Genomic DNA, 12,501 nt, shown 5'->3' on the forward strand with positions numbered 1-12,501 from the left:
CTGTGTTACAGTTTTGATACATGTAGGCAGTGCTTTTTTCCTGGGGGGATGCAGGGGTAGCCTACCCCTAAACATTTTGTGAATCTAAGTTTGGCCTCATTGAGGGGCAGTATTTCAATATGAGTAGGAAAATGCACACATCGGCAACATCAGGTAATTAAAACAAAAATCAGCTTCCAGAAAAATATAAAAACATAATAAAACATCAAATGTTAAAAACTTTCCAACACAGGGCTGCCTTCAGATGCCCTCTAAAAATTGTGTAGTTTTTTATCTCCTTGACATCTGATATGAGATGTTCCACAGAGAGGGTGCTACAGCTGAGAAGGCCCTCTGCCTGGTTCCCTGTAACTTCACTTCTTGCAGTGAGGGAACTGCCAGAAGGCCCTTGGAAGTGGACCTCAGTGTCTGGACTGAATGGTGGGGGTGGAAATGCTCCTTTAGATATACTGGGCCTAGGATGTTTAGGGCTTTAAAGATCAGCTTTGAATTTCCATGAGGGACCTAGTTAACAATGGTGGAAAAACTCTATCCTTCCCTCCCCACCTGTGATCCTGATGAGAAGGGTTAAATTTTCCTCATACTACAGTCCCAATGGAAAATGGGGTGGGGGGCACACATCTTTTTAAAAAATCCCCTTACACGCTTGCCATCCATGATAGGTATGGCTAACCTGTGGGCCTCTAAACGATGTTGGTCTACAACATCCATCAAAACATGCCAGCTTGGCCAATGGTCAAGGGCAGGCATCCCCAAACTGTGGCCCTCCAGATGTTTTGGCCTACAACTCCCATGATCCCTTGCTAACAGGACCAGTGGTCAGGGATGATGGGAATTGTAGTCCAAAACATCTGGAGGGCCAAAGTTTGAGGATGCCTGGTCAAGGGTGATGGCTGTTGCCGTCCAGCATAATCTGTAGGTTAGCTACCCATGTCCTCAGCAACTGTATTACAAAGAGTTGGATGATTCGTCGTGCAAAGCCATCTTGATTTTGCTTAGACTATATTTGTAAGACAGGTGTTTTTTTCCAAGCACTGATCTGTGAAACACAGGGATTTGATGGAAACTTATCAGGAGCTTCTGTGTGAGAGAATCATTAACTGGTCCAGAAAGAACAAACTTGCCCTGCAAACTGAGCTGCAGGGAAATGTTGCAATTTCATTCACTTTGTTCAATGGTGAGGCCTAGCAAACCTGGCCAACATTTTGTATAAGAAGTTGCAGCCTTGAAGATGAATCAGAATCCTCAGCAGCTCATTACATTTCTGGGGCAGATGCACTTTGGCCCATAAATCAATTTAGGAATGGTTCCCTGAAGACAGACAAGTCTGAAAACAACTTAGGCTGTACATTTGGACTATTTCTTTTAAAAGTTGTGCTTAAATTCACCCAAACTTTTATCTGTTTCACAGATCGTTTGAAAAAGGAATACAACATTATTTGCTTGGGATTTTTCTGGCTAAAGCAAGAGACGTATTGAGCCTAGCGGACTCTTTGCAGAAGGCGCAAACGATGAGAACTAGCTACTGCTTGTCATTTCTAATCTGGACTTGTATGATTCACGAAGTCCACACTTCACCGTCGCCGAAAAGGACTAACATGTATTTGCAAAGTGAACGGATAATGGGCTTGTCGAAGGACCACGGAAAAGCACTTCATCGAACCAAGCGGGGATGGATGTGGAATCAGTTTTTTTTACTGGAAGAATACACAGGACCAGATACTCAGTATGTGGGCAAGGTAAGCACTGAGATTTAAAAAAAAAAAAAAAAACCAACGATTTGATGAGATGACAGAATTCTAGAATAAATGTAATAGATTTTTTTGTTCCTCAGCAGCAGCATTGAAGCAAGGCAGATTGAATGTAGCTTTCTACTGGAGGGAGAAAAGGAATTTACACCTCTGTTTATGGAATGGGCCTGATTTTTGGAAGAAGACAGATAACTTGAATTCCCCACAAGGGGGTGGGGATGCTCATCTGCTACCACACCACATTTTTTTTAGGAGAGGACTATAACAGTCACATAACTTTCCCATGATTATAAAGAACAGTCACACCAATTAGATTCTGAGCAAGCGGGTGCTTAATTGAAGCACAGTATAGCATAAATGCTTCTCCATGCAAAAAAGGAGAGAGAGATCATTTTACAAAAAAAGAGGAAAAGCTTAATCATGTTTTGAGAAAAGAAAAAGGATAGGTAGAAAATGTAATTGTGTATGGAATGATAATTGAGTATCTGTGAGATAAGTGACAAATAGTAATTAACAACAGTATAATTTGAACAGAATTACGAACAAGATGATAAACAATGTAACAAGATATAAAATAATGCCAAGATATGAATCCTTCTCCGTCAGGAGGATGGCTCATATGATTTGGTGCTGAGGTGGTGCTACATGTAGCATAGGGTGGGGGGTTGGAATGAATCTTCTTATAGTGCTCATAAGTAATCCATGTCCCCCCTTGTAATTTAGCAAAGCCCACATGTTGGTGCAATGTTTGCAAAGAGCCTAACTGCATAAAATCCCATTCAGGCCCAAACCAAACAATCAACATCCAACATTAACCCTGAGAAGCAATTGCTGTGTTTGCAGACCCTGAAAGTGCCCCTATTTTCCAGGGACAGTCCCAGATTTACAGAAGCTTATCCCAGTTTTTTGTTTGATCCTGGAATGACCTGCTTTTCCTTAGGGGCATCCCTATTTTCATTGGGGAAATGTTGGAGGGTATGTCCCTATTTTCATCAGGACCTGAGCCAAGGAGATAAGTAATTATCCAACCTTTAGAAGACATCTGAAGGCAGCCCTGTATAGGGAGGTTTTTATGTTTAATGTTTTATTATGATTTTATATATGTTGGAAGCCACCTAGAGTGGCTGGGGCAACCCAGTCAGATGGGTGGGGTATAAATAATAAAATCATTGTTATTTTTAGAGAATAGAATATCCCTATTTTCATTGGAAAAATGTTGGAGGGCATGTGTTTGGTCCTATATGAAGTGGAATTTACATTTGTGGACATCTAGTAGCCTCAGGGATGTGATACAGTGGAACCTCAGTTTACAAACACAATTGGTTCCAGTTACAGGTAGGTAGCTGTGTTGGTCTGAGTCGAAGCAAAATAAAAAAATTCCTTCAGTAGCACCTTAAAGACCAACTAAGTTTTTATTTTGGTATGAGCTTTCGTGTGCATGCACACTTCATCAGATACACTTGAAACAGAAGCAACGAGACCCTTATATATATTCAGAGGGTGGGGAGTGGTGATGGGAATGGGTGATGGGCTGTAAGAGTGGTAAACCTGTTGATGGCTGTTAACGACTGCTGATTACTGCAATAGGTCCTGCGGGGAAAAAACAAGGGCTGAGGCTAAAGAAAGCTTGATCATGCATAATGAGATTAGAATCCTATGTCTTTATTCATCCCAGGTGGCTCCGTGGTTTTAAGCTTGGTAATGATTTCCAATAATTTGTCTTTCCAGTCTGTTTCTGAATTTTTTCTGTAATAAAACAGCTGCTTTGAGATCTTGTATAGAATGTCCTGGGAGATTGAAGTGTTCTCCTACTGGTTTCTCTCTCTTGTGGCTCCTGATGTCAGATTTATGTCCATTTATCCTTTAACCTGAAGCGAACTTTCACATTGAAAGTAATGGAAAGTGGATTAATCCATTCCAGGCGGTCCATGGAGAACTTAAACTGAAGCGTACTTAACCTGAAGCAAACTTTCCCATTGAAAGTAATAGAAAGTGGATTAATCCGTTCCAGACAGGTCCGCAGAGTACTCAACCTGAAAATACTCAAACTGAAGCATACTTAAACCGAGGTATGACTGTACACATATCTGGTGGGTGGGGCAGGGAAATAGGATCTTGCCTTCACTCCAAGTAGTAGCCTCTACCAGTGGCATCTGCTGCCCATTGGGAATGGTAGGGAGAGACAGAATCAATGAAGGGCAGAGCCAACTACTTCTACATTTGTCCCTATCCTCCTCCCTACAAGGGTAATATTGAGGCTAAGGAGGAGAAGGGTTGCCATATGTCCTTGTTTTCCAGGAAACACCCTCTTTTTCATAGGTAGATTCATCATAGCGATCTATAGTCAAAAGTAGAAGTTGGCAAATGTGCCCTCTTTTTTGCTCTTCAAAATATGGCAAGCCTAAGAAAGAATGCAGGGCTTTCCAAATGCTTCCAAAATGCTAAGTAAAAGGTTAATACTCACAGGGGCTGCATGATTCTAAGAAATAATATTTTGAGGTAATATATCTTGTGCCTGAAGCAGTTGTGTAAGTTGGCATAGTTAATAACAGTCTTTTTGTACTTTAGTCGGTTAGGGGTAAGCTCAGCAGTTATAGTTCATACCGAGAAGAATTTGAATTTTTTAAATGGTTAGATAAAAATTGGATATGCAGCAGGAATGGGAAACTTTAGGGCACCATGGAAGGATGGAGGGGAAGTTGATGGAATAGAATTGTGGATTGATGTAATCAATGTATCATTTTTTTTATTTTGTTTCTTCCTTTTCTTTCACTTTCTTTTTTTATTTTTCAGTTCTGTATATTGCACGCTTATAAATTTATAAATAATTTTAAAAAAGAGTCTTTTTGTGTTGTCAGAGCAGCTGAGCAGTAGGTCCGTTCAGTTCTGTTGCCACCTGTCTCATAGTTAGTCAGAGTCTGTAAGAGTTTTAGTTTTAGTGATAAATTTATGCAATACATTAGTAAGCTAAATAATACCTGCCTGCCTGGTACATATATATTTAATCGAACAAGTGCAAGGGTGCTGTGAGTTAAAGTTATTGTTATTTAAACTTTAAAGGGGTTTTTATAGGAGGGAAAGGGGATCAAATGCAAGGGTTAAACAACCCAGCCTCAAGTTTCCGCATAAGCTCTGTTAATGGGAATTAAATATAATTGCTAAATAAAGTAATATGTATTAAGCTTTGCAAGTGTGAAACAGGAAAGATAACATTAAGCTAATTTATTTTCCCTAATTAAAACCTATGGCCCACACAGGTAAGGGCTGACTAAGGGCAGAGTGAGGTTGTTGGGGCAGAGTCTCATTTGCCCTAATGGATCAACCTCCATTGGATTCTTCTCAGTGAGAAGATATTACAAACCAGCTGCATATGAACAAACTGGCAAACGACACTATCTTCATTTAGAAACTATGTTCATCATGCAATGTAGCCTTTTGCGCAGACTAAGAATCAGGTTTGGTTCTAAAGCAAATGGTTGCTTTTGTGGCACTCATGGGCGTAGGCAGGGGGGCAGGAGGGGGCAATTGCCCCCCCCAGAAGCAGGGCCACTGGCCAGCCTGCCCCGCTGCCTGCCCGGTGCCGTCTCCCTTCTCCCTGGCTGGGGGGGCGGGCGGAGGGAAAGCCCCAGAGCCGCGCAAAGCGTTTGGCTGGCTTTCCCTCCGCCCGCCCCACAGCCAGCAAGGGGTTCAGCTTCTTAAGGAAGACTGGACCTTCGGAGAGTGTGTGCCTTTTAAGGCTCAAACCAGTCAGGAACTGAACAGAGACCAGACAAGGGTAAACAAAAGCAAAGTGGCTATAAGCCTGATCTTTATTAACTGTTGCAACAGGGTGCTCACTGCCACACACATGAGGTAGGGGGGACCCAGGACAAAGGTGTGCAAGCCCTTATATAGATTTTTGAACTGCGCACCCTGGAGCCCAAGACCACCCATCCATACATCATACGTACACCAGAGAAGGGGCAGACTACAACAGAAATCTGAGTGTGTTGTTTTTATCTTGTCTGCCAGGCTATTTGACCTGGGCATCCTGGCCACTCTTTTGTTATAACTACAGTACAGTACTCAATTCCTGAATGCAGGTCACAGGTCACATGCTCACCCTATTCATATCTTAACTGTGCCCTTGAGACAGGATTTGTTAGGAAAGAGACAATGGGGAGGCTTCCCATTTCCTTCGACCTTCCAGAGAAATATTTGAGGTCAATTTGGAAGAGACAAATAGTCTCAGGACTTTTTATGTGGGTCTCAGACCTGTGGTCTATACATTTATGTATGTGCTTGCTTGGTACATTTATGAACATTTACTTTATATATAAAAGACCTTGATTATTATTATTTTAATATTACCATACCATTAGCCCACTTCATGTTTCCTTCAGATGTTCCCCACCGTGCTGGGAGAAGGTACACCAATCATGTAGGAATCAGACCTTGGGGCATGTAAGAAGTATGCCCAACCCCAAGGCCTTTAAGCATAGAATCATAGAATCATAGAGTTGGAAGAGACCACAAGGGCCATCCAGTCCAACCCCCTGCCAAGCAGGAAACACCATCAAAGCATTCTTGACATATGCCTGTCAAGCCTCTGCTTAAAGACCTCCAAAGAAGGAGACTCCACCACACTCCTTGGTAGCAAATTCCACTGCTGAACAGCTCTTACTGTCAGGAAGTTCTCCCTAATGTTTAGGTGGAATCTTCTTTCTAATGTTTAGGTGGAATCTTCTTTCTTGTAGTTTGAATCCATTGCTCCGTGTCCGCTTCTCTGGAGCAGCAGAAAACAACCTTTCTCCCTCCTCTATATGACATCATTTTATATATTTGAACATGGCTATCCTATCACCCCTTAACCTTCTCTTCTCCAGGCTAAACATACCCAGCTCCCAAGTTTGTGGTTTACCAAGACTCCTAGATCCTTTTCACATGTACTGCTCTCAAGACAGGTGTCTCCCATCCTGTATTTGTGCCTTTCATTATTATTTTTCCCCCAAGTGTAGTACTTTACATTTCTCCGTGTTAAAGCAAAACAAGATATTGGGGTGGGTTTCTTCCCCCCCCCCTTTTTTTTGAAAACCAAGTCTAGGCATTGTAATTTATAGTTGTTCACCTTTCTGTTAATCAGCCTGAGGAGGCAGAAAATGGGTTTTCCATTTTCCACCTTAAAAATGTTGCATGCGTTCCATTTTTGCTTCTGCCGTTGTTGTTGTTTGCTTTTCATTGTCCAAAGCACACATTTCCTTCCAGACCTCGGTGCTTGGTCCCTTTGATTAAGCTGTAGTTCAAGTTAGGGATGCTTTCAAAATCACTCCCTGACCTTGGAATTCCAAATGACATGGTCTTGTTTACAAGTGTAAATGATACATTCGGAATCACCCAGTGTGGGCTGCTGTATCAGGAACCCCCTTTTTACCCAGCTTTTGTTTACATATTATCTACACAGTGCTGTGTGCATACAAACTTTCACACAGTTTTCAGTTCATTAGCATCTCCCCCACCTACAAACACATTGCCAAATTGCATTACACACACCATAACAACCGTAACACACGCACATGCATATCCTGATGCAACATACAGTATGCATAATCACATTATGCATGCGATTCCACCAGAATTTATTCCCTATACTGTAGTGTTTTACCGATACACCCATGCACTTCTACACATTTACTAAAATGCGAAGCAAAAAAATAATCTCGGAAAAAAATCTGTGAATGAATTAAAGAACACCAAAAGCTGTGGAAAATTGTATAAACTCCAGTTCTTGGATTTAATTTTCATTTTAGAAAATTTGCTAATTAACCCAGAATTCAGGTACTGTGGAATGCAGACTGACCCACAGAACAATGGGGAAATGGAGTGGGCTGGTCTAAATGGCAGGCAGTGGTGACGCTTGCTCCTCACATCAGAAAACAACAAATGATCGACTGACCTCTATTTTGCAGGCTGTTTCTGACAGATGTTCCCAGATGCCAATCTTTTATTAAATGGGAAGTACCAAAGAGTCATTTACTGAGTTCCTTTGGTTTAGCTGGTACTAGAGCAAAGGTTGTTCAGAAACCTCTTCTGTAGTTTTAGCTCATGGACCATTTTTGTTCTAATGATATTTTACTTTTGCTCTCTGGAAGGAGAAAGCTGTTTTATAGGTGTCTTGCTATAACTGTCTTATAGGTGTTTTGAAAAAAACTGTTTCATGTGTGTCCATTTTATTTGCCCCCCCCCCCAGTTTTAAATGTGTAATATTTTGCTTATTTAACTTTCTGCAATGGTATGTGGCTAATAGCAATAAAAGTGAACTGCATTTACTTTCCTGGAATTTTGAAGAGACAGTGAGGGTTATACACCTGAGGGCAATTGTCAGGGTTGATGGGCATTGCAATCCGGCAACATTGGAAGGGAACCAGGTCATCCATCCCTATGCTAGATCAAAACGCCTCAATATCCACAGGTATTCCTTGATGCCGTGCAGCAGGGGACCCAAACTAAGGCCCGGGGGCCGGATGCGGCCCAATCGCCTTCTAAATCTGGCCCGCGGACGGTCCGGGAATCAGCATGTTTTTGCAGGAGTAGAATGTGTCCTTTTATTTAAAATGCATCTCAGGGTTATTTGTGGGGCCTGCTTGGTGTTTTTACATGGGTAGAATGTGTCCTTTTATTTAAAATGCATCTCTCAGTTATTTGTGGGGCCTGCCTGGTGTTTTTACATGAGTATAATGTGTCCTTTTATTTAAAATGCATCTCTGGGTTATTTGTGGGGCATAGGAATTTGTTCATATTTTTTTCCCCAAAATATAGTCCGGCCCCCCACAAGGTCTGAGGGACAGTGGACCGGCCCCCTGCTGAAAAAGTTTGCTGACCCCTGCATGGCGTGCAGGGAAGCAAGGGACACAGAAACGCATTGCTTATCCCCACTCCCAGGATTATGCAATGCCTTTTTGCTCTTCCACTTCATTGCAACAAATGGTGTTTTGCTTGTAGAGGAAATAAAGAAAGCCCAACAACTTTTATGTACTATAATACTGTTGAAAGTTTGGTTGGCTTCATCCGTGTAAATAAGTGGTGATAGAAGAATGGCAATGTTCCTTAATGACTGCTGGTGATTCACCCTAATCGACAATTTAGCAGCAGGGTTTTCCTCTCAGACCAACATCACATGCAGTAGTGTGTGAGAGGAAAACATCAGCTTGAATGGAGAGAAATGATAGTGTGTGTTTTGTGTGTGCACACAGTGTCTCTAGCAATATAGGTGCAGTATAGGGATGCGAGTGGCGCTGTGGTCTAAACCACAGAGCCTAGGGCTTTCCGATCAGAAGGTCAGCGGTTCAAATCCCCGTGACAGGGTGAGCTCCCGTTGCTCAGCCCCAGCTCCTGCCCACCTAGCAGTTCGAAAGCATGTCAAGTGCAAATAGATAAATAGATACCGCTCTGGCGGGAAGGTAAACGGCGTTTCTGTGCACTGCTCTGATTCGCCAGAAGCGGCTTAGTCATGCTGGCCACATGACCCGGAAGCTGTACGCTGGCTCCCTCGGCCTATAGAGCGAGATGAGTGCGCAACCCCAGAGTCGTCTGCGACTGGACCTAACGGTCAGGGGTACCTTTACCTTTATAGGCGAGAGTGACTGCACAGGTTGTTCTCTTGTGGGATCTGCTGAAGGAGTGCTTACTTGCTTTCAGTTCATTCTGCTTTTTTATTTGTAAATGGAGCAAACATTGCAAAGATGCCATATGATGCCAGTCAGGGGAGCCAGCTATAGGGGGCGGAAGGTGCTTCAGTCCCCTTAATATTGGTGGGCAGAGGGCTGACCCCCCATATTGAGGGGCCCCATATCCCCCAACACTGGGTCCCCTACAGATGCCCTAGCCCAGGAGTCTGGGAGCCCAGGAGCAGGACAGGGGTTGGGACTGGTCAAGGCAACGATGGCCCTCCAGATGTCCTGTCCCCGCCCGGCACATGATGGGTGCACAATGAGCGGCGTCACATGATGTGTCACATGACACCCCATACACAGTGTTATTTTTATACAAAAAGAGATGCCCAAACTCACCATGAATGCATCTTTCGTGGTGCCCACCTGAGAGGTGCTAGAACTGAGTTTTGGCTGGAAAAAAGCCCTGCCCATATATACACTGTGGATCAAACTTGATACATAGCTGTCTGAAAATGCATGCCACACAAAATGCATAGCTATTAAACATGGCATGTTATGTACTGTCCTTGCCCCATGTAGCAACTTACTACGTGGGCCATCATGGTGCCATGGCATCCCAAACTTTCTCACCGCCATCAGCCCATAATGCGGCTCAAGAGCAGCAGAGCAATGTTTGGAGAAATACAAGTTCTGCATCAGCCACACATGCTTAGAAGAACTCCTGGTTTCACTCTCAACAAGCCTCCCTAACTACATTGCAATATCAGCAAAAGTATTGTAACTATTATGGTGGCATGTTACCGTATATACCCAGGTATAAGCCGACCCGAATATAAGCCAAGGCACCTAATTGTACCGCAAAAAACTGGGGAAAACCTATTGACTCGAGTATAAGCCGAGGGTGGGAAATGAAGCAGCTACTGGTAACTTTCAAAAATAAAAATAAACACCAACCTATGCCTTTCGCAGCTGTCGGCGGCACGGTGGGGGGAGAAGCAGCGAGGAAGGATCCCTTCCTCGCTGCTTCTCCCTCCCCGCCACCTTGCACAAAGCAGGCATAGGATAGGGGTTCGGAGAGTTGCAGCACAGTGCTTCTCCAAACCCCCCGTCCTGTGCCTTTCTCCGCTGCTGCCGCCCGCCTCACTCGAGTATAATCTGAGGGCGGCTTTTTCAGCACAATTTTGTGCTGAAAAAGTAGGCTTATACTTGAGTAGATACAGTATTTGCCAGTCCAGTGCAAATCAGGCAATGGGAAGCCTGCAAGAGCAAATATATAACTGCCTTTGCTGAACCTTTTTCAGATGGTGCTTATTTTTTTCCAGTGACTTGCTTGTCTAGGTAAGGCCTTCTGTTTCATCACCTTGAAGAAGAAAAAGAAAAACATTCAACAAGCAATTGTCACAAACATCTTTACAAATGCCTGGTACTTCTGGTGTTGCTCTTTTTCCGAGGATATTTTTTTTTTTTTTGCAAGAAATGCTATGGCAAAACTGAAAGACAAGTGCAGTTCATTCTCCATAGTAAAGAGCAAAATGCTATTATGTGTTTATCCATCTATGTGGGTTGATCTGTGTTCACAGACACCAAGTCCCTAAGCCTATTCCACTCCTTTTCTATAGGTTTTTTCTCTCTCTCTCATTCATATATATATACATACATATATACAGACACACTCCAAAATGCATTTCCTCTTAAAATGCACATTTTTAAATGTTTTTGATGATTTCTTTTTAAAACCCCAAACTACATTGAAATGTTTGGGAGCTGCTGACCCTCCAAGTGTCCCTGTTTTCCAGGGACATTCCTGGATTTACAGAAGCCATCCCAGTTTCTGATTTGATCCTGGAATGCCCTACTTTTCCTTTGGATATTCCTATTTTCATCAGAAATATGTTGGAGGGTATGGAGTTATCTGACCCCTGAGCCATATGAAGGTGGTCCTCTATAGGGAAGATTTTTTTAATGTTTAATGTTCAATGATTCTTTTGTATATGCTGGAAGCAGCCAGAGTGGCTGGGCCAACCCAATCAGATGGACAGGTAATAACGTTTAATAGATTACTATTTTTCTGTTGGAAGCCATAATAATAATAATAATAATAATAATAATAATAATAATAATAATAATTATTATTATTATTATTATTATTATTATAAATTAGGACATCCCTAATTGACTAGGATTTCTGAAGAATTGATGCTTTTAAATTATGGTGCTGGAGGAGACTCTTGAGAGTCCCATTGACTGCAAGAAGATCAAACCTATCCATTCTGAAGGAAATCAGCCCTGAGTGCTCACTGGAAGGACAGATTCTGAAGCTGAGGCTCCAAAACTTTGGCCACCTCATGAGAAGAGAAGACTGCCTGGAAAAGACCCTGATGTTGGGAAAGATTAAGGACACAAGGAGAAGGGGACGACAGAGGACGAGATGGTTGGACAGTGTTCTCAAAGCTACTAACATGAGTTTGACCAAACTGCAGGAAGCAGTGGAAGACAGGAGTGCCTGGCGTGCTCTGGTCCATGGGGTCACAAAGAGTCGGACATATCTAAACGACGAAACAACAACAACAAAGGACATGCCTATTTTCATCAGAAAAATGATGGAGGGTATGAAACTGCAAAAGACTATGGATTAGTTCCAATCTGTACATTAGTCCAGGAAGGATCAGGTCAGTTCATCTCAGAATTCTGATCAACAATCATTCCAACTATGTTCATGAGCGCATGCATGTGCCTGTTTTTAAGACTAAAGAAGAAATGTTATTAAACACCTCATTGCAACAAATGTATCTTACAATTTATCATACCAGGATTATGCAACGATTGCACTGACCACCTTAAGTATGTCGCCATGCAGTTAAACAGAGGGCCAAATCCTGATTTCAGTTGCACTTTTTAGACCAAAGATATTGGCAATGGAGCCAGAACAAGAGTGTTTCAAACATTTCAGAAGTTTTATTTCCAAACATTTCCTTGGGTAGGTGGGATGAAACAAAATCTACACGAAAAATCGGACTTAATTGGAGGGGAAATAAATTCATGTGTCATTTCGAGAAGGGAGCTTGCTGCTTACATAACCAGGTGGCCAAAGGTTTTGCCAG

General features: G+C 42.5%; 1 protein-coding gene across 3 annotated transcripts in view; it reads left to right on the forward strand.

Annotated features, from left to right (window-relative positions):
* Positions 1-1,415: 1,415 nt before the first annotated feature.
* The window catches only part of LOC118089935 (cadherin-9), a 73,549-nt gene continuing 62,463 nt past the window's right edge, over positions 1,416-12,501 (forward strand). For all 3 annotated transcript variants that reach the window (XM_035125105.2, XM_035125107.2, XM_035125108.2), the window contains exon 1: positions 1,416-1,739. In XM_035125105.2, the coding sequence (XP_034980996.2) occupies positions 1,512-1,739 (228 nt within the window). In that variant the 5' untranslated portion in view covers positions 1,416-1,511. The remainder of the gene's footprint in view (positions 1,740-12,501) is intronic.

Source organism: Zootoca vivipara, chromosome 8 (assembly GCF_963506605.1).
Source record: "Zootoca vivipara chromosome 8, rZooViv1.1, whole genome shotgun sequence".
Lineage (NCBI taxonomy): Eukaryota > Metazoa > Chordata > Lepidosauria > Squamata > Lacertidae > Zootoca > Zootoca vivipara.